The sequence below is a fragment of the Pleurodeles waltl genome, chromosome 7 (assembly GCF_031143425.1).
Source record: "Pleurodeles waltl isolate 20211129_DDA chromosome 7, aPleWal1.hap1.20221129, whole genome shotgun sequence".
NCBI lineage: Eukaryota > Metazoa > Chordata > Amphibia > Caudata > Salamandridae > Pleurodeles > Pleurodeles waltl.
In genome coordinates, this window is record NC_090446.1 from 969,290,149 (window position 1) to 969,313,581 (window position 23,433).

At 47.8% G+C, this 23,433-nt stretch overlaps 1 protein-coding gene across 2 annotated transcripts in view; it reads left to right on the plus strand.

The window, feature by feature from the left end:
- RNF213 (ring finger protein 213) overlaps nt 1-23,433 on the plus strand; it is a 1,978,231-nt gene that overhangs the window by 1,764,915 nt on the left and 189,883 nt on the right. For both annotated transcript variants that reach the window (XM_069199724.1, XM_069199725.1), the window contains one exon: nt 21,337-21,517. In XM_069199724.1, coding sequence (XP_069055825.1) covers nt 21,337-21,517 — 181 coding nt within the window. The remainder of the gene's footprint in view (nt 1-21,336; nt 21,518-23,433) is intronic.

The window sequence follows — 23,433 nt, forward strand, 5'->3', positions numbered from 1 at the left end:
GAGTCTTAGGTTCTGGTCGTAGTTGGCTTAATCACCTGTATGGAGCACTTAACAATCTGCCTAGAAGGTCCCTGGGGGGGTCGTACTTTATATGAGTGCCTGTTTGGGACTCAAATGTGCGTTCCAGATCTTGATGGTCCTGGCGTGGAGGCGGCAGAAACACCTTTTGACTTAAATGAACATGTCACAGTCTTACAGGAATTACAACAGTTCTGTGACAACAACTCTTCTGCCAGTGCTGCCTCCACGGGAATTAAGGATGTACTTGTAACGCCTACCGGCTGGATTCCTAGAGTGGGGGATCTAGTACGTGAAAAGGTTGCTGTGAAAAAGGAATTTGGTCCTTGTTATCGTGCAGCAGTCCCAGTCTTGGGCATACACAGTACCAGAACTGTCATTCTACCACCGTTGGCAGGTGCCAAAGAAAATCGCTTTGTCTCCTTCAACAATGTCAAACTACACCATGTGGCCAATCCTGCACAGCCGACCAAGAGGAACAGCCAGTAGTTCCCGAATCCCTCTCACTACTGGTCAAGCAGTTCCTATACAAGTTGTAAGCAGCAACATTGATACCTCTCCGAGCTTGGGGAGGGTGGAAAATGATCTTGCATTGGTTTCACTAACAACAAGTAATACAGAAATAAATGATCGATTTGATACTACTTCAACACAGACGGATGGTGCTAAATACTCAGTGCCATCACGGGAAACACCGACTCCACCAATAAACACGGCTCCAGTTTTTGCACAAACTGCTTCTGGTTATTTTGCTGACATCCATGATGACGTCTCAGACTCATTCGCCTCTTCGACTCCAGAATTGTCAAAAACACGTAAACTGATAAACTGGCTTAAAACTTATTTTGTTCTTCCATGGAACTATCTGTGGATTTCTTTGACTGTACTAGCTTTCCTGCTTTGGATTGGGTTTGTCATCACTTCCTTTTTGTTAATACATGGCCATTTTCTTCCTGAAAGATCAACAGTTGAACTGGTGGATGAAGTCTTAAAATCACTTTACTCTTCGCACAAGGTCCGCAGAGAATTGTCCCTTGTGAACACTTCTGCTATTCCAATTCCTGATGGGATTGTTTGGGTTAAAGTAATATTTGATATATACGGCCCTACGGAGGTCATTCAAATACCATATGTGTTCAAACTCTCAAATGATTGGGATGTGAAGACAGTTGATTCTATGATGACTGAATTACAGTATTATACTGTATTTGGAAACAAAGATGTTTATCAATCTAATGAGAATTATGGTGATATGTTTTGCTATAATTATTATGGGCACCATTTCATCCACAGAGCAAGCAGCCTAAAGACTGTGTTTAATTATAAACAATGGGAACATTGTCCAACTCCCCCACAAGGGAGTTCTAAAACGTATGCTGAAAAGTTGAAATATTTTTCTGGGAATGATGTTAAAAATGCTGAGTCGTCAAATAAGGGGAAAGGACACTTTATTTAGAGCATGCCTAATACCTATTCAAATGATATTTTTAAATGAAACTGTGCAACAAACGCGTTGCTTAGGCTTAGCAAAGATTAAGGAATTAAACACCCCCAGTATACCTGCCCCTGCAAAATTTTACAAATGGCAAAAATATATAATTCATTTTAACTGAATATCAGCTCGATGAATGGGTCCAGAATGGTACGTTTGATGTTTCAGTGACACGTCCTGGTGGGTGGTTATTGTGGCCAATAGATACCAATGGGTGTCACAAACGTTTTATTAACTCCTTAAGGGGTTTTAGAACAAGTAGGCCGTACCCTCTCTATATATCATCTGAACATGCGGGTATAGTACAACATACAGTATAGGGAAAATATGCCAGCAATGGTAGGTCGCTCCCCCTGCCGCTGCAGCTCCTCCAGCTCCTCCAGGTTCCTGAGTTCCTGAGACCCACCTCACAGTAAGTACCTCCCAGCCCCTCGCCCTGCCCCGCGCTACTCACCCTCTCTCCTGCTCCTGCTTCTTTTCCTCCTCTCTGTCTCTTCCTCCTCGCTCCTCCTCAGCAATCTTCTTCTGTACTCTTCTTCTCACCGTCTTCTCTCTTCTTCTGTGTGCTCCTCAGCCTCTCCTGTCGCCTCTCTTCTTCCTCATCTTGCTCTGTGGTCTTCTCCCTTCTGCTCTTCGTCTTCTGTATCTTCTTTGTTGATCTTCTGTTCGTCTGCTCTTCTGCTTCTTTGTCCCCTGCATCTTCCTCTGTGTTCTTCTGTTCTTCTGTGTTCTTCTCTTCTGTTCTTCTGTGTTCTTCCGGTCTTCTGTGTTCTTCTCTTCTGTTCTTCTGTGCTCTTCTGTTCTTCTGTGTTCTTCCGGTCTTCTGTGTTCTTCTCTTCTGTTCTTCTGTGCTCTTCTGTTCTTCTGTGTTCTTCTCTTCTGTTCTTCTGTGTTCTTCCGTGTTCTTCTCTTCTGTTCTTCTGTGCTCTTCCGGTCTTCTTCTGTTCTTCGGTCCTCTCCGACTCCTGTCTCTTCCCGCCCCTGTCTCTGCCCTCCTGCTCCTGCCTCACCCCCTCTATCTCTCCACCTATCTCTCACTATCACCCACATCTACCCTTTTGCTACCTGCCTCCCTCACTCCTCTACCTATCTCTCCACCTAACTCCCTCACTCACCCCCTCCTCCTATCTACCTATTTTTCTATCTCTCCACCTATCTCTCCATCTATCTCTCCCCCCCGTCCCGACACCCCCTCTGTTACCTTCAACTGCGCAGACAACCTTGCTCCCCTCAAACGCACGCTTCGACAGACCAACACCAAAAAACCTCTCTGGTTCTCTGGCACCCTCAAAGAATCAAAGAAAACTTGTCGCACCCTCGAGAAGGCCTGGCGCAAGGACCACACCGCTGACAACATGACAGCCCTCAAGAACGCTACCCGCGAACACCACCACCTGATCCGCGCGGCCAAAAGGAACTTTTTCACCGACAGACTGGACAAAAACAGCCACAACAGCAGAGAACTTTTCAGCATCGTCAAGGAGTTCTCCAACGCCAACACCGTCATGCCCTCACAGGATTTGTGCGAATCCCTCGCCACCTTCTTCCATCGCAAGATCAGCGACCTCCACGACAGCTTCGGACACCAGACCCAACCAAACATCACCGAACCCGCACCCCCGGCCTTCACCCTCAACAACTGGACCCACATCAACACTGAAGAAACCAAATCCATCATGAACTCTATCCACTCCGGCGCCCCTTCGGACCCCTGCCCTCACTTCATTTTTCATAAAGCCGACGACATCATCGCCCCGCACTCCAGGCCGTCATCAACTCTTCTTTTTCTTCTGCTATCTTCCCCGAATGCTGGAAACACGCCGAAGTCAACGCCCTCCTAAAGAAACCTACGGCTGACCCGAACGACCTGAAAAACTTCCGCCCCATCTCTCTCCTGCCTTTCCCAGCCAAGGTAATAGAGAAGACCATCAACAAACAGCTGACCACCTTCCTGGAAAACAACAACCTGCTCGACCCTTCACAAACCGGATTCCGAACCAACCACAGCACGGAAACCGCCCTCATCTCGGTCACAGACGACATCAGAACCCTGATGGACAACCTCATTCTCCTCTACCTCTCGGCTGCCTTCGACACCATCTGTCACCGCACCCTAATCACCTGCCTCCGCTCCACCGGGATCCAAGGCCAGGCCCTGGACTGGATCGCCTCCTTCCTCTCAAACCGTTCCCAAAAAGTTTACCTCCCACCGTTTCGCTCAGACCCCACCGAGATCATCTGCGGCGTACCTCAAGGCTCATCGCTCAGCCCGACACTCTTCAATGTCTACATGAGCCCCCTCGCCGACATCGTACGCAAGCACGACATCATCATCACCTCCTACGCCGACAACACCCAACTTATACTCTCCCTCACCAAGGACCCCCCCAGCGCCAAGACCAACCTACAAGAGGGTATGAAGGACGTCGCAGATTGGATGAGGCTCAGCCGCCTAAAGCTGAACTCTGACAAAACGGAAGTCCTCATCCTTGGCAACACCCCGTCCGCCTGGGACGACTCCTGGTGGCCCTCCGCACCGCACCGACCCCCACAGACCACGCCCGCAACCTCGGCTTCATCTTGGATCCTCTTCTCACCATGACCAAGCAAGTCAACGCCGTGTCCTCTGCCTGCTTCCTCACCCTCTGCATGCTCCGCAAGATCTTCCGCTGGATCCCCGCCGACACTAGAAAAACCGTGACCCACGCCCTCGTCACGAGCCACCTGGACTACGGCAACACCCTCTACGCTGGGACCACCGCCAAACTCCAAAATCGCCTGCAACGCATTCAAAACGCCTCAGCCCACCTCATCCTCGACGTACCCCGCAACAGCCACATCTCCGCACACCTGAGACACCTGCATTGGCTCCCAGTCAGCAAATGGATCACCTTTCGACTTCTCACCCACGCACACAAAGCCCTCCACAACAAGGGACCGGAATACCTCAACCAACGCCTCAGCTTCTACGTCCCCACCCGCCTCCTCCGTTCCTCTGGCCTTGCGCTCGCTGCCGTCCCTCGCATCCGCCGCTCCACGGCGGGTGGGAGGTTTTTCTCCTTCCTGGCAGCCAAGACCTGGAACTCCCTCCCCACCAGCCTCAGGACCACCCAGGACCACTCTGCATTCTGGAAACTCCTAAAAACCTGGCTTTTCGAGCAGCAGTAACCCCCCCCCCCCTTTCCCCTAGCGCCTTGAGACCCGCATGGGTGAGTAGCGCGCTTTATAAATGTTAATGATTTGATTTGATTTGATTTGATTTAAAGACTTCCTCACTAGATGCGGTTAGAGAACACCTCAGTCTCCAGTCTAATAACATCGACTTACAGGACTTCCTGTTAGGCCCCAGAAAACAACGTAAAAAACGCTTCCTATATGAAGTGTATAATGAAATTTGGAAGCTTTCACAAGAAGCTGCTGCCCGGTTAAGGAAAATGGACCAGGAAAATTTGAAAAAGGCATTAGCTGTTGTAGATAATGGGATTATTACCCTGTCCGACCAGATATACACTTTAAACAACATTGTTTCTTCTGCAATAGACATTATACAAACTGATATGTCTTCCTTACATCATGGACAGAGTCAACTATGGTCCCTTATGCAGTTAGGTTGGACACTTCAAACATTGAAGGCGTGTCGCGTTCTCTGGCAACATGTCAGCGCAAGGGAAATATTTTCTTCTTTTAATTTAACGTGACAACAACAAGGAAGCAACTTATGTCATGTTAAACATCGAGAAATTAGAAAAGGTGCCTTAACTGTGGCCGAAATACCATCTGCTGAATGGTTAATACACAGGGTTATTAATCTGCCTATTTCCACACTACAATTTACCTCCTGTTTAAAACACATTCCGGTAGGCAGATATGAAAATTTGCAGATAGTTACATTCATGAGGTGTGGGAGCTTCTCTTCTCGTACAAATGTCGCAGTGGCATGAAAGAAGTCTTTCTTAGCGGTAGTGAATGCAAGACTTCAGTCAGCCATTCCATGGTTTGTAAACGGCTGTCCTTGCATGGGGCGTGCAATACGTCTGCAGCGAACTTGGCTTGTTATCTGAAGGGAGTTCCAGTCCCCTTGATTAGACCTACGTTCCAGGTGCTTTCAAACAGCAGCTATGTCCTCCTCAATGGTAAAGACTGTTATGGGATGCAAGCCGGAATAGTTTGTTGTTTCGGTCTCTAAGATCGTTAAATGCTGCGGGAACGTACTTTTTCCTCCCACAAGAGTGAAATAGGTAGCTGACATTTGGCCTCATATTGCTACTTCTAATGTGAATTTTGACAAGTTGAGCAGACTCAAGGCTCTATTGTTTCAAAAACATGTGGCTTTTACTTGTGCACGCAAGACCTACGCACATCAGGTGGCAAGGTCGTCAGCAGAGATACAGGGGGTCATTCTGACCCTGGCCGGCGGCGGAAGCCGCCGGCCTGGCTGGAACCGCCAGAAGACCGTACCGCGGTCAAATGACCGCGGCGGTCATTCTGAGTTTCGCCCAGCGGGAAACCCCCTTCCACGAGGATTCCGGCTCCGAACGGAGCCGGCGGCGTGGAAAGGGTGCGACGGGTGCAGTAGCACCCGTCGCGATTTTCAGTGTCTGCATGCCCCACGACACCCCTTACCGCCATCCTGTTCCTGGCGGTGACAACCGCCAGGAACAGGATGGCGGTAATGGGGGTCGGAATCCCCATGGCGGCGCAGCAAGCTGCGCCGCCATGGAGGATTCCCCAGGGCAGCGGAAAACCGGCGGTACACCGCCGGTTTTCCGTTTCTGACCGCGGCAGAATGCCCATGGGAGCACCGCCAGCCTGTTGGCGGTGCTCCCGCGGTCGTTGGCCCTGGCGGTATTTACCGCCAGGGTCAGAATGACCCCCACAGTCCCTTTAAAGTACCAACTTTTGGAGGCACTTTGGTGAACTCGTGGGACGGATATTTAATGCGTTCAGTACTACTGGAATTGCAAACTTTTTTAAGGCTGTTGGTTCTGGTTTCGTTCACACCTTCTCCTCCATATTTGGTTTAATACCAGCAGCCATTCACTCTATTTTCTCTCATATTTTCGGGGGATTTCCAATAACTTTGGCTATAGTAGCTGGTGTTTTGCTGTTGCTATTTTTCATGTGCAATGGCTGTCCCTTTTATGTATATTTAGGCTTTGAACCACCTTCAATCAACAAGGGAAGGGTGTTGTGTAGCCATTTTAGTTGTAAGCTTCTTGCACGTTATACTAGGTCTGCCGCTGTGCACTTTCACGTAGATATGTTTTATTCAGCTTCATTTATTATTGTTACAGTAGTCACTTTTACGGTCTTGTTTTATTTTCTTCTGTCTGACTGTTTTTGCCTGGGCCAGCACTCCGTTCTCAAACAAGACGTTCTTGCTCACTCTGTGCTTCTTCCAAGGCTATAGAAAGATAGGTTGCCGGTGAATGTGGTATGAAATTAGTCTCTGACATTCATAGAAAACACACATCCTTACGTGGGGACAGTTTCTTAGAACATCAGCTGTTTCATTATAAAAACATCTCCCTGTCCTTTACACATTAGAGGGAGATTCAAGCCAGAGAACCACAACTGTATGCTGATCTCCGAATGCTTTGCTATAGATGCTAATGCAGAATTCAGGCCTTTGCTCAGGTATGGTGATGATGTCTTCCCAGGGGAATCTGAAGGGCAGATTTAGAGCTTAACACGCTGTGCTCTATTATAGTCTAGGTAGGAATTAGTCTTTTGACTCTAGTGACAATATGGTAGCGTTCTTTTTATGCGTTACTCTCTTCGTAACAATTCTAATCCTGTTATGTTGTGTCGTCCTCGTTATTGCAGCTCACGCTTTGCTAAATAAGATGCTGTTGGTTCATTAAAATCTTACTGAAACATGTACGGCCTCTGTTTGTCATTATGTATATGAGACTAATGTAACTGAGAGAAACGGATGAGACCTGAGTGATCACGGCTTCCCTGAGAAACCATTTATGTCATGCGCTCGGCTGCCCAATCATCCCTGCCCTTGGGTAGAGATGAGCCACTGCTAGTTAGCCGGAACAAAACCCAGATTGAAGCGACAGGTGTCCCCCGCAGTGGGTCAGACTCAGTCTCCCACCCCGCAGGCGATTCTGCCGCTCGAAACCCAGTAGTCTCATTACAATAATGGAGGCCTATGCGACACTAGCACCTGGAGGACATTGTAGGAAGCTGTTATCACCTTATACCAGGTCCAGGTATCCCCTGTTAGTGAGGTGTAAATAGTGTCTAGGAAGCCAGCGATCTCTAGAGGTAGCTGTGAATAAGCAGCCAAGACTTACCTAGGATATATGCAAAGCTTATACAATACCACTACAGTCACACAGCACTTACACACTCCATTAGGAGGTAAGTAAACACACTATGATGTACACATTCGAAGACAGTGATTAGAATAAAAAGCAATAGCAACTAGTAAAAACAATAGCAAATAGTGAAGGCCCTCGGTGGAGACCGTGGAACTAGGAACCCCAAAAGGTAAGTACCAGGGTGCCCACCCAACGACCAGGAGAGAAGATGTAAGTACCTTGTTTTTTGCCAACCCACAGGAGAACTGTGGAAAAGGACTGTGCAAGACCCAGACAAGACTGGGAGAAACTAAAGGTGGATCCTGACAGAAGAGGACCAGCAAAAGGAGGGAACCAAGTCCAGTTCGAGTTAGAGTGTCCGGGTGTGGCAGGAGCCACTACCCACCCTTCTGTGGATGCAGGACCAGGTCGACTGTGCATGAACAAAATCAGCAGTGCAGCACAGGAGCAGAAGAGGAGTTCCAGAAGTGATGCAAGTGATGTCCCACGTCGGCGGTCGTGATGCAGTCAGTCATTGGTACTGGAAAACCACCAACAAGCCTTGGCAAATGTAAGAATGGGGAAATAAGTTTTTGCAAGGCTGAAGAGGACCAGCAAGGCCCAGGGAACTTGTCTCAAGGAGGTGAGTCCGAGGCGACCCTCAGCAGCTGGGAGAGTCACAAGAAGAGGAGGCAGCCCCCACAGGCGACCCACGGGCAGCACGCACAGGAGTTGCAATGAGGCCCTCAGCACACCTGAAGAGGAGTCCCACATAGCTGGAGCAGTTGGCAGGAGACTGTTGTCGCAGGGTAGAGTGCTGGAAGCTGGGGCTACATGGAGCCTGAATATCCCTTGGAGGAGAAACAAACAAGTCTTGATAACTGCAAGAGTTGCGGTGCACAGGGGTACTGTCCTGCAAGAAGAGGCAAGGGCTTATCATCTCCCATGTTGGACTGAGAGGACCAAGGGGACCACTCCAGACCACTACGTGTGATGCAGGGTCCGCGCAGTACCAGAGGAGAGAGGATCCACGCAGCCGGTCATCATTGCAGTTGGTGCCTGCAGATGCAGCACAGTGACTCCTTCACTCCAAGGGAGATTCCTTCTTGCTTCTTGTGTAGGCTGAAGACTCATCACCCTCAGAGGATGCACAACCAGAGAACTTTTGCAGTTGCTGGAAGGAGCCGGAGAAACAATGTTGCAAAGCCTCACTGGAATTGCAGATTGTCGGTTCCTGGAGGGTCCAGTTGCAGTCCCGGTGGCCAGAAGATTAAGTAAATAATGCAGAGGAGTCCTGCTGGAATCTTGCACGTCGAATCTGAAGACCCACCAGAGAGGGAAACCCTAAAAAGCCCAGGAAGTGGGATTGGTCAGGTCACTTAGCAGGTTGACCACCAATCAGGAGGGGGCTGTGACCTGATCTGTCCGACCTGGCCACTCAGTTGATCCCAGGGGCCTCTCGCCACTTTGGATTCAAGATTGCAAAATCAAGTGGCCACCTGGAAGAGCTCTGAGCACCACCCCTGGGGTGGTGATGGACAGAGGAGTGGTCACTCCCCTTTCCATTGTCCAGTTTCGTGCCAGAGCTGGGACCGGGGGTCCCTGGACTGGTGAAAACCAGTTTACGCAAGGAGGGTACCAAATGTGCCCTTCTAAGCATACCGGTGGGTTGGGGAGGCTACCACTGCCAAGCCATGTAACACCTATTTCCAAGGGAGAGGGTATTACCTCCCTCTCCCACAGGAAATCCTTTGTTCTCCCTTCCTCTGCCTGAGCTGGTCAAGCAGCAGGACGGGAGAAACCTGTCTGAGGGGTGGCAGCAGCGCGGGCTGCCCGGAAAATCCCTGAAGACTATTAGGGGCAATGCAGGGGGTCCTCTAATGGCCCCACCAGAGTCCATGGAATGATACAACCAATACTGGCAACAGAATTGGGGTATGATTCTGACAAGCTTGACACCAAACATGCCCATGTTCAGAGTTACCATTATGTAGCTGGAAACAGGTAGTGAGTGACCTGCGTCCAGGATGTGGATATAATGGCTTCCCCGCAACTTAAGAAGTCCAATGTAATGGGGCTGGAGATCGTAGGGGCACCTCTGCTCATAGAGTGGTGCTCTCACACAGAGGTACCTGTACCCTGCCCTCTGGGCTAGGAGGACCTGCCATAGGGGTGACTTACAGTGACCTGTAGTGAAAGGATGCATGCACCTCTTCAATCAGGCTGCAATGGTAGGCTACGTATTTTTGTGGGCTCCCAGGGGTGGCACAATACATGCTGCAACCCATAGGGACTTAGATGGGGGCACGAGTATGCCAATTGTGGGGTGTGCTAAGTCCTAAGCAACCAAATTTAGAGGGCGAGAGCACAGTCACTGGGGTCCTGATTAGCAGGATCCCAGTGAACACAGTCAAAACACACTGACAGCAGGCACAAAGTGGGGGTAACCATGCCAAAAAGAGGGTACTTTCCTACAGGTATTCATAAGATAAGGAATCTTTGAGAAGATATAGCATCCACAAGAAATATCATTACCAAAGGCAAATCAGTTTTTCATTCAAAGCTCCTGATACTTAAAAACTATAGTTTCTGCCTTTGCAATTATCCATTAATATTAAATATCAATGCAGGTATTTTTATTTCTAGGTCAAAACAGTGGATAATAAAGGGTAATGTTTGCCAGTGTACCAAGAACATATCCTTCACAGGTGCAATGTGTAGGAAGCTGGCCTGGTGTGTGGTGAGTACCTAAGGTACTTACACCTTTTATCAGGTCCAGGTATCCCCTATTAGTGTAGTGTAGGCAGTGTCTAGACGACAGGCTCTTTAGAGATAGCTGTGGATGAGCAGCCAGGGCTTATCTAGGAGACATGCAAAGCTCATGCAATGCCACTGTAGTCACACAGCACTTACACACATGAAAGAAAACATTCAGTGTTAGAAAAATAAAGGTACTATATTTTAGTGACACAATTGCCAAAAAGTACTAGAGAGGCAACCCTTATTAGAGGTAGGTAACACACTAGATATGTACACTAGTAATCAGAAATAGACATAAATAGCAATAGAAAACAGTGCAAATAGCAATAGACAATAGTGACCCTAGGGGAAGCCCAAACCATTTACTAAAAAAATGGAATGCAAATGCAGGACCCCACCTAGGTAAATGAAATGTGTAGAAGGGAGCTGGGATAACTAGGAAACCCGAAAGGTAAGTACCACAGCATCCTCCCTCCTACCCCCTCCCCACCTCCGCAACCAGGAAGAAAGGAGACCACCCAAAAGGACTAAAAAGAAGATAATGCAACACCCAGACAAGACTGCAAGAAACCAGTGGTGAATTCCTAAAAAAGAAGACATTGGAAGAAGGGGACCAAGTCCAGAAGTCAATGAAGTGTCCAGTGGGGGCAGGAGCTACTACCCACACGTCTGTAGTTGCAGGAGTTGGTCGACGGTAGGACTATTGTGGTCAGCAATGTAGCCCTGGAGTCTGTGAAGAGTTCCTGAAGGATGCAGTCGACGTCCCATGCTGGATGGAAGATTGCAGTCAGTCAGTGGCGTGGAAAAGCTGCCAGCAATACTAGGCAAAAGCAAAAGTCATGATGAAGCAAAAGTGGAGCTGCCGGGGACCAGCAAGTTCCAGGAGGATTCAACCCACAGGTGAGTCCTTGGGGGATCCTCAGAAAGGTAAAGAGTCCACAGAAGAAAAAGCAGCCCCCACAGGAGACCCACTGGCCGAGGAACAAGGAGTCGCTGAGGAGCCCATACAGCACAACTGAAGAAGGGTCCCACGCCGCAAGAGAAGCAGCAGAGGGCTGTGCTTCGCAGGGAAGAGTGCTGGGGGCTGGGGCTACACGGAGCCTGAAGATCCCTTGTAGGAGATGCCAAAAAACCTTGGTAGCTGCAAGAGACGCAATGCACATAGGTACTGCCCTGCATGGGAAGGCAAGGGCTTACCTTCACCAAAGTTGGAAAGATGGTAGAGAGGACCACTACAGACCACCAGCCGTGATGCAGGATCCACGCATTTCAGGATGAGAGGAGATCCATGCAGCCGGTTGTCACTGCAGTTGGTGCCTGCGGATGCAGTGGAGTGACTCATTCACCCCAAGAGAGATTCCTTCTTCCTCCTTCTTGTGCTAGCTGAAGACTTGCTGTTCTTAGAGGATGCACAGCCGGGGAAATGTTGCAGAGGCTTGAAGGAGCCATGGAAACAATGTTGCAAGCAAAGTCTTCGTCGTGGATGGAGATTGTCGGTTCCTGGAGGGTCCAGTAGCAGTTCCAGTGGCCAGAAGTCGAAGTAGAGGTTGCAGAGGAGTCCTGCTGGAATCTTGCAAGTCGAATCTGAGGACACACCCAAGAGCGAAAACCTAAATAGCCCTGAAAGGGGGATTGGTCACCACCTATCAGGAGGGGGCTCTGACGTCACCTGCCTGACCTGGCCACTCAGATGCTCCATGCTCCCAGAGGCCTCAGCCCACCTTGGATTCAAGGTGGTGGGATCAAGGGACACACTGGAGGAGCTCTGGGCACCAACCCTGGGGTAGTGATGGACAAGGGAGTGGTCACTCCCCTTTCCATTGTCTGTCCAGTTTCACGCCACAGCAGGGACTGGAGGTCTCTGAACTGGTGCTGACTGGTTTATGCAAGAAGGGCACCAAATGTGCTCTTCCCCGCATAACAGTGGCTTGGGGAGGCCACCCCTCCCAAGCCATGGAACACCTATTTCCAAAGGGAAAGGGTGATACCCCCCATCTTCCAAAGTAAATCCTTTGTTCTGCCTTCCTGGGTTTGAGCTGATCAAGCATCAGGAGAGCAGAAACCTGTCTGAGGGGTGGCAGCAGCTTGGGCTGCCGACAAAACCCCAGAAGGCTGGTAGGAACAATGCTGGGGGTCCTATAAGGAGCCCCCACAGTGCTTGGAATCATACTTCAAATACTGGCAACTGTATTGGGGTATGATTCCGACATGTTTGATACCAAACATTCCTAGGTTCGAAATTACTATTATGAAGCTGGACATAGGTAGTAACCTATGTCCAGTACACACATAAAATGGCATCTCCGCACTCACGAAGTCTATGAAAATGGAACTGGTGTTCGTGGGGCCATCTTTGCTCATGCAGGGGTTCCCTCACACACAGGTACTTGCACCATGCCCTCTTGGCTAGGAGGGCCTACCATAGGGGTGACTTAAAGTGACTTGGTGCAGTGACTGTAGTGAAAAGGGTGCATGCACCCTTTCACACAGGCTGCCATGGCAGGCCTGCATATACACTGTAGCCCATGGAGAACCCTGGTGCCCCAATGCCCTGGGTACCTGAGTACCATATACTAGGAACTTACAAGGGGGCACCAGTATGCCAAATATGGTGTGTGTGTGTCCAAGCAACCACATTTAAAGAGAGAGAGCACAGTCACTGGGGTCCTGGTTAGCAGGATCCCAATGAACACATTCAAACACACTAACATGGAAAAAGTGGGATTAACCATGCCATACTTTCCTACACAATGTCTTTCTTGTGTGGGGATTTTCAGGTGCAATCCTTCTAACTGATTCTGATTCCATGACAGACCCCCTAGTAATTCTGGCTTCAATCTATTTTCTTAGAATTTTTGACATTTCTCATCACTTTTCAGGTTACCCTCTCACGAGTGTGATTAGTTCAGTCTGATGGTGATGATTTTCAAAGAGAATCCTGTGGGAAAAGGAAAAGTTACTTACCTGTAATCATAGTTACTGCCTTTTGCATGATACTGCGTTTCCTCAAAAAGTGAAAATTGTAAGTAAACTAAATCAAAAAAGAAAGCAAGCAAATGAAAATAAATCGTATTCATTTTTATGTGGAAAGCTTAACTAGTAAAAGGAAGGGGCATCTTTATTAACCATTTATGTGATAGTGTAGGCCAATTGGGGGGCGGTGAGGGGGTATGAAAGCCCACTAGACACCAGGAAATTTGCATTTGGGGCAAACAAGGGGGATGTATGCATTGCCTTGCCCTGAGAGGTAGACACCAGGGAATTCAAAATGGTGCCAAATCAGACAAATGGAGATGGTGGCCTACCCTGGCATCGAGCCCTACCACTGATCCAGAAGAGGCAGTAGTATCTTTCTGCCCCCTGGGACAGATGGGAAGTTTGTCCCAATTGAGGAGCTGGGAGGGAAAGCCCACTTGACACCAGGTATTTTGTATTTGGGGCACATTGAGCCATACTCCCACCCCCCCATGCACCGCTTATTACCGCACAAATCACAGCACTCGTTACATCTTTGATATCATCATCGATAAAGTCACTGTAGCATCTGTTGTAAAATTATTGTGCATGGCGGGGGAGAGTTACTTTAGGGCACGAGTTAAAGTTACTTTAAATAACTCTAACAGGTGAATTTCAAAGGTTATCGTACAAGTAAATTCAGAACCTAAGTATAACGGCCCTGCAACTTTTTTTTTTAATGAATGTCTATGTTTTTTAAAATTATATTTCCTAACTATAACGTCCCTGTAACCTTTGGTTTAACGGCATGTGTGGTCGTAGGTACACATGCTTTGCACAAGTCTGCCATCTTGGGCCTACTCCTTCATGTGCGGTCAGAATAAGCAGGGCTGATGGACCGGACTCCATTTACGTTCTGTCCTCGATGTCATTCCTAAATTCCACACAGAGATCAACACCTGGTGTGTAGCGTTTGCTTGTCCCCGCAACATAAAGAAGAGAACTGCTGCACCTGTTGGTCTTTTCGATCTAAGAAGACTCTTCAGGTCTGAAAAGTGTGTCGCTTAGAGATGGCGTTGAAGACACCGGACAACACTCCCGATATTTTTGGAGAGGAGCATGCACAGAAGAAAATCGGATATCAGGCAGCCCTCTCTATTCAAGATTCGGAGTCGGACGTTGAATGTGACATCGAAAATCACCCGCTCACCTCAGCACAAGATCTGAGTCCACCAGCCCCAACCTCCTATATAAAGACTTTGAAAGAAACATCAAAACTGGTCGTCGGTCCACCACTACCCTTAGGCCATGGTCGGACTCGGTTTCAGGCAAGCATCAAGCACACAAAGGACAGGGCTGAGACCCTGGAGAAAGCGGTAAGAAGGATGGGAAGACAGGGAGCAGCCATATACACCATGGGGCTGAGAGCCTGGGCAAAGCAGTGAGAAGGAGAGACAGGCATACACCAGGCACACACACAACGGGGCTGAGGGCCTGGGGAAAGCAGTGAGGAGGGACATGCACACAACAGGCACTCGCACAGTGGGGCTGAGAGCCTGAGGAAAGAAGTGAGAAGGAGGGACAAGTAGGCACGCACATAACAGGGCTGAGAGCCCAGGGAAAGCAGTGAGAAGGAAGGACAAGTAGGCACGCACACAGCAGGGCTGAAATCCCAGGGAAAGAAATAAGAAGGAGGGAGCGGCAGGCACTCATACGACGGGGCTGAGAGCCTTGGGAAAACAGTGAGAAGGAGGGACAGGGATGATGAAAAAATGGGGCGCAGCAAGGAGAAAGCAGTGTGAACGAGAGAAAGGCAAGCAGCAGGCAGCACAAAATGGGACTGAGAGCAAGAAGAAATCAGTGAAAAAGAAGGAAAATCAAGGAGCAGGCACGCACAGAACAGGACTTAGAGCAAGGAGAAAGTAGTGAGAATAAGGGAAAAGCAAGGAGCAGGCACGCACAAAACGAGGCTGAGAGCAAGGAAGAAGCAGTGAGAAGGAGGGAGATGCAAGCAGCAGGCACACAAAACTGGGCTGAGAGCAAGGAGAAAGCAGTGAGAACGAGGGAAAGGCAAGCAGCTGGCACACACAAAACTGGGCTGAGAGCAAGGAAAAATCAGTGAGAATGAGTGAAAGGGAAGCAGCAGGCACACAAAAATGGACTGAGCAACAAGAAAGCACTGAGAACAAGGGAAAGCAAGCAGCAGTCACCCACAAAATGGGGCTGAGAGCAAGGAGAAAGCAGTGAGAATGAGGTAAAGGCAAACAGCAGGCACGCACAAAGCAGGGCTAGGAGAAAGCAGTACAAAGAAGGGAAAGTCAAGGAGCTGGCATGCAAAACAACAGGGTGGGAGGGCAAGGAGAAAGCAGTGAGAATGACCGAAAAGGAGGCACACACAACACCCCTGTTTTGTGTGTGCCTTCTCCTTGCTTTTCCCTTGAAGGCTGTGCACAATGTGTGGTTGGATGCACGCATGGAGGTTGGATGCATGTGGGGGAGTTGGCTGGCAGTCAACTCCCTCGGGGCATTAAAAAAAACAGAGAAATTCACTGAAAAGAACAAAGGTTACAGAAAATAGAAAAAATAGAATAATAAGGCCCTTAGAAACTCATAAAAAGGCAAAGGTCATAGGGACTTTATAGTTCAGAAATAGAATTTAGAATATGTAGAAATTAAAGCCAAAAATTACAGGGACATTATAATTAGGAAGTAGAATAAAAAAACAAATGACAAAAGGTTTCACCTATTCATGTGACATACACTACAAATACTATCACTGGTCAGTAGCTCTGGAAGAGTACTCATTTAACTTAAGGAGTACCTTAGTATGTATCTTTAACTCGTGTAAACATTGTTTACACATTGACAAAGACTGGATGATGCCATCAGTGATGTCATTGACCATGTCATGAGTATTGCATTATGGGAGGTCATAAGTAGTGCATTGCGGGAGGCATAAGTTGCAGTTAGGGCTTGTAACTATAAACGCTGAATTTCTATGGTTTTCTTTGAGTAAATTCAGGACCATCAAAGGATTTTGCATTCACAAATGGTGCAAATCGCAAAATTTCACCGTTTGCGGATGCAAAATTACCTTTCAGATTGTATGAAAGGCATTTGCAGTGCAATTTCAAGGAATCACTAAAATGGAGATTCCATGAAATTGCAACTCCATTTAGAGAATCACAAATTGCGATTCCCTAAATAGGTAATCGCAAATAGGGAATACCTATACCATTGCACATGTATCATGCATTTCCTAAATGCGAATTTGGCATTTAGGAAATGCAGTTACCACAAATTGAAGTTTTGTGGTAAACATGTGCAATTTTTAAAAATGCATTTTTAAAAATGACATGTAGCGTACACATGCCCACAAATATTTTTTTGGGGTGCATCAAAGGGGGCCTTAGGCTCCCTGGGATTTGCGTTACCTAATTTGCAAATTTCAAACAAATTTGGAAATACAAAACTATTTGCACCTTTGGGCCTACAGGCCCATAGGGATGAATGGCGTCCCATTCCCTAATTGCGATTCGCAAATAGCGATTGCGAATTCTAAGAAATCGCTATTACCGAATCGCAATTTTCATACATCCCATTTTGCATGTCTTACATAGCGATTTCTTAAAATTCTCTATTTAAGAAATGAAAACCGGGAGCCTGGTACATCTAGCCCCTAGTTTCTTTTCAATGAAAAAAATGAGAGAGAGAGAGAGAGAGATATAGATATATATATATATATATATATATATATATATATATATATATATATATATATATATATATATATATATATATATGTTGGCGGTCACCAGTAGGTAGTTTAGGGCCTATCTCCCATCGACAAAGCGTTTTTTGTTTTGCCAATAACTTTGGTGCCGTTTGATGAATCTTCATAAACATGTTTTCCCCGTGCAATTTCCTATAGGGATTTTGAACATGACTACAGCCAGAACCACTAAATGGATTACACCAAATTTGGCAAAAAGGTAGATCTTTGCCCATCTCTTTTTATTATTTGGTGTAAATCCGTTCAGTAGTTTTTGACATATTTGAAGAAAAAATATAGATAGCTAGGGTTGCGGATACGACAGTCCTATGCTGATATCTGATTGGCTGCCAGTACTTCAGCCCAGGAAGTGTTGGCAGCCAATTTGGGACTTGAACCGAGGCGCCAAAAGAAGTTTAAAAAAACTTTTGACTATCCCTTGGTGGGAGGTTTGGCAGCTCCCGTCAAGCATGAGCAATCGATAAGTCCTTTCCCAGCGGGCAGGAGCAGGAAGATTTCTACAGTCCTCTCGGAGTAGACTTCATCCCTCTCCATTTCCGCTGTCAATCAGGGAGCAGAATTTTATGCAGGAAAACAGGCGAATGAATTGCTCCTGCACTCAGGGAGCAGCTTTTTATGCTGCTCCCTGTGTGCAGGAGCAATGCCAGCTCCTGCTGGAGGCCGGGAACCGGCAGGGACCGCAGAGGATTAAGGCTCCCTGGTGGTCCCCAGCACGGCTTACTGGTTGCCCTGTGTTGTTGGGCCAGGTAATCCAGGAACAAGTGACCCATCCCGGGTAATGGGGTCCCTGAGGCCAAAATCAGCCCGGGGGCGAGTAGCCCCCTTCCATTTCATTAACTTTGCGGGTCCTAGAGTATGGTGTCCCTAGGGCCAGTCGGGTATGTGGATTGCAAGGGTATTTTTATGGTTTAAGTTGGGTAAGGGTATTTCACCCTCCCCTTTTAGTAACCAGGTGGCCTTGGAGATGGGGTCTCCAGGGTTGTAATTGGCCACAGTCCAGGCTCTGCAGCCAACCTCTGCCTCACACAGCCAAAGGCCTTGGGTTTTGCGGGATTGGGTACCTACCGGGTGGTTTGGCGCGGGGTCTGGCCACGCCCACTATAAACCCTATACATTTCCATGCCACCCAAATATCCCTAACCCACCCTAAACTCTAAGAATACCCTTGCCACCCAAATAACCATACCACTCTAAACCCTAGAAATAACCATTCCACCCAAATACCCTGACCCATCCTAAACCCTAAAAATGCCTTACCTGCCGAATTCTTACATTTTTGTTGTAAAGGTTGTAGGTAGCTGGCCTGGTGTGTGGAGGACATCTATGGTGTTATAACGTTATACTAGGTCCAGGGATCCCCTATTAGTGAAGTGTAGGCAATGTCTAGGAAGCCAGGGTTCTCTAGAGGTAGCTGTGGATGAGTAGCCAAAATGTGTCTAGTAGACAGGCAAAGCTTGTTCAATACCACTATAGTCACACAGCACTATCACACACTAAAGAACCACATATTGTTACAAAACTAAAGGTACTTTATTATGGTAACACAAATACTAGAATACTACTAGGCAGTCCCCCCAAGTGGAGGTAAGTAAACAAACTCATTATATACACATTAGCAATCATTAAGGACCATAAAAGCAATAAGCATTGGTCAAACTATTAGAAAATAGTGAAGGCCCTAGGGGAGGGCATAACCATATACTAAGTGGAATGCGAGATACAGTCCCCCACCAAAGGATGTGGAATCATTAGAGGGAAGCTAGAGAAACTAGGAACTTCAAGAGATGAGTACCAGAGTGACCCCCAGCGACCAGGAGAGCAGAGTTAAGTATCTGTTTTTCCCCAAAACCAACCGGAGGACTTAGAAAAAGGATTGTGCAAGACCCAGAGCAGGCTGGAAGAACCCAAAGGTGGATTCTGGCAGAACAGGACCTGCAAAGGAAGGGGACCAAGTCAATTCATGATTGAGTGTCCGGTTGTGGCAGGAGCCCCTGCCCCCCCTTCTGTGGGTGCAGGACCAGGTCGACGGGGACGAAGAGGACCAGCTGTGCAGCACAGGCGATGAAGAGGAGTTCCTGAAGTGGTGCAAATGGTGCCCCAATTCGGCTGTTGGTTTGAAGCTGGTCAGAGGTGCAGGAAAACCACCAACAGGCCTTGGCAAATGCAGGAGAAGGAAAAGAAGAATTGCAAGGCACAAGAGGACCAGCAGGGTCAAGGGGACTCGACCCTGGGAGGGGAGTCACAGGTGAACCTCAGAAGTTGGTAGAGCCAACAGAAGCAGTCACTGCTCCAACAGGAAACCCACTGCCGGCAGGCACAGTAAGTTGCAGTGAGGCCCAATCAGCACAGATGAAGAGGAGTCCAGTTTAGCACCAGAGCAGGGACTGGGGGTCCCTGGACTGTTGCGAACCGGTTTATGCAAGGAGGGACACACATGTGCCCTTCAAAGCATACCAGTGGCTTGGGAAGGCTACCCCTCCCGAGCCATGTCACACTATTTCCAAGGGGAGAGAGTGTTGCCTCCCTCTCCCACAGGAAATCCTTTGTTCTGCCTGAGCTGGTCAAGCAGCAGGACGGCTGAAACCTGTCGGTGGGGTGGCAGCAGCGTGGGCTGCCCGAAACCCGAGATGATTAGTAGGAGCAATACTGGGGGGTCCTCTAAGGAGCCCCCAAAATGCATGGAATCATACAACCAATACTGGCAGTAGTATTGGGGTATGATTCTGACATGTTTGATACCAAATACTCCCAGGTTCCGACTTACCATTATGTAGCTGGACAAAGGTAGTGAGTGACGTGTGTCCAGTACATGGGTAAAATGGCATCCCCGCACTTATGAAGTCCAGTGCATTGGAACTGTAGTTCATAGTGGCACCTCTGCTCATGCAGGGGTGCCCTCACACAGATGTACCTGTACCCTGCCCTCTGGACTAGGAGTGCCTACGGTAAGGGTGACTTACAGTGACCTGGTGAGGTGACCTGTAGTGAAAGGGTGCATGCACCTTTTCACGCAGGCTGCAGTGGCAGGCCTGCAGACACATTTTGCATGGACTACCGTGGATTGCACAATACATGCTGCAACCCATTGGGAACCCCTGGTGCCCCAACGTCCTGGGTACCTAAGTACCATATACTAGGGGCCTATAAGGGGGCAACAGTATGCCAATTGTGGAGTGTGCAAAGGCCTAAGCAACCAAATTTTGAGGGAGAGAGCACACTCACTGGTGTCCTGGTTAACAGGCTCAGAGTGAAAACAGTCTAAGCATACTGATAGCAGGCAAAAGGTGTGGGGGCCCATTCCAAAAAAGAGGGTACTTTTCCACAAAGGCATGCTTGGTAAAGGTTTGTGAGTGGTAAAATTGTGTTAGGTAAAGACATGAGTTTTTTAAGACTTATACATTCTAAGGATGCAGGATAATGGCATTGTGGTTTCAGCTCCATTGTAAAGGCATTTTCCAACTCAGTGTGACATTCGAAAACATAAAGTCAAGCTTTAGGAAAGCAGTATTGAGAGTTTGCTGTAAAATCCTTCGATACCATGCACTTCTCACAGATACAGAGGGCACCATATTCAAATAGTAGTCTGTGCTAGTAAGTTATTTGAGATATTGCATCCCTTCTGTTCACTTCTTCCCATTTCTCTTGCATTACCCAGAAATTAATATTCCAAGCTACAGCAATAGATTTTTTGATAATCTGTTTTACTTTCTAGCCGTTCTTTTCTTTCAATTGATGCTGGTAGGCTTTATATGTTTAGTTCTTCTTTTCCTTGGGTTAATTGTAAGTGCAGAAGGCATCACTTAAAGGGTCGAGGTGCAGCTGGAAAGCTGTTGGTTAGCACTGTAAATCTGTGTGCACATTAAATAATCTCAAGTGTCCTAAGATTGTAATTCACACTGTTGTGCATTGTGTGTCAAACATTCTTGGCAAATTGTTGTCTTTCACAGCATACCTGCAGCAGTTGGTCACTGTCACCTTATAACAACATGTTACTTTGTTTTTTTTAGTCTGTATTGGGTACCATAAAGCCACATGTAACGGATGCTGAGACCTTCTTGCTGCTACATATTGAAAAGGACCTGCATCAGCTGAAAAACACCCTGGGCAAGAGTGCTGATGAGACCATTGTTGTCGTCCACCAGATCCTATGTAGCTTGCTTAAGGAGCCTCACCAACATCCAAACCAGTGTAAGCATCTTCCACACCACACTGACAGTAAGGCTCTCAGGCAATGACATAGACAGTCTGGGTCACACAGAGCCTACTTAAAAAATGTATTATACCCAAACCAGTGTAAATAATATTGTCCACATCAAACTAAAAGTCGGTAAACCAATAATGACATGGATAGGTATGGCTCATTCAGTTTGCTTAAGAAATCAAACTAGTGTTGATATTTTACATGATACCTGAAAACAAGGCCCATGGATAACAGTGTATCTGCTGAGCATCCTTGAGAAACCACTTCAATGCCCTTGTCAACAATTCCAACCCAGGTAGGCATGACTAACAAGACATTACAAGTCTGTTTTTGAAACTGCAGTAATGGTTGATCAAAAGTAAGTGGCACCTTGGAGAGAGTCATACTCAGAAATATTCAAGCAATAGCTGCAAAAATTGGTGTATGAGGCTGTCACAGAAATTATAATTGTATGTTGAAGTATTCCTACATTTCATAACTTAAGGGACAGGAATAGTTAACAGAGTTATTTCACTTATTTGTAGTATCTGATTGAGACTTCTAGCTGCATAATCCTTACCTTAGAATTATCCCCAGGCGCCTATGGACCCTTATGGTTACCAGTTCCCTAAAGCAGAGCAGGATCTGCACAACTGGTATGAGGAACTGGTGGAGGCCAATAGGTTAGACATCTCACATGACTGTGGCCTGGTCTCTCCTCCTGGCTCTGGAGCTACCATGACTACGAAGGAGGGAGCCTCTTTTACGATGATGGTGCTGAGGGCAGCTGAGGTTTTGGACCTTCAGTTGCCCACAGTGGAGCTTTTTCAGCCAGGAGTCTTCCCTTCTTAACCTCTTCTCCCATTCAATGAAGTCTTTAAGGATGTCCTACTGGGGGCCTGGTCTAACCCTGCACAGGGGCTCCTCTGCATTGAATGATTGCATGCCACCATTGCCCATCCCCTGAGGATCCCAGTTAACTCACCCAGCACCCCACCACAAAGAGGTTGATGGTTCAATCCTCCACCTCCCAAATCAACCCCGGTGGGTTCCCTGTCACTCCACCAGGCAGGAAGTCCAAAAGGCTGTACACCTTTGGCAAGAAAATGTTCTCTTCCACTAGGCTAGCCCTGTGGTCGGTGAGCACCACAAGCCTTTTAGACTGTTATTACCATAAGATATGGGACTTGGTTGCACAGGTGCTGTGTATGGTCTTGAAGAATGCCTGAGTCATATTCACCCAGTCTATTGCTGATGGGCGAGATGCAGCAAACTTCACCATAAGGTGGAGCTCGACACAACCGATTCACTAGGCAGAGCGATTTCCTTGTCAGTGGCCTTGTGGCGACACACCTGGCTGAGAACAACTGTTTTTTCAGGTGTGTCCAGTTTTCCCATCATGGACATGCCCTTCGATGGCTCTCACCTCTTTGGAGAAAAGGCAGATTCAACACTGGATCGCTTCAATGGACAGCAGAGCTACGGCCAGGTCCTTGGGCTTTTCTATAGCCCCTCACCAACCTCAGTCTGCTTTTTGTCCCTTTTGTGGCCATGGAAGGGGTCTCCAACTGTGTCTTAACCTGCAAGGCACCATGGCCAACAGGCTTGCTACCCGTTTAGTGGCCTAGGTCTCAGGTTCCACAGACAGAGTGGGACAGTTAGTGAGCAGTCCAGTCAGTCCACCAGGCTTCTTAAGTTTTCCATCTGACCATCATGGGCACCCAGGGCGAGTCAGGATACACTATCATGTGCCCCACTGGTGTCCAGTGATATCAGATCTCTGGGTTCTCCAGATCTTTCAAAGGGGCTACTCCCTCCACTTTGTGACTACGCCACCACTCATGCCACCCCCATAGGATCAGCTGACAGAGGGCAATCTCGCCTTGTTTCATCAAGAAGTACATGCTTTCTTGGCCATGGAGAT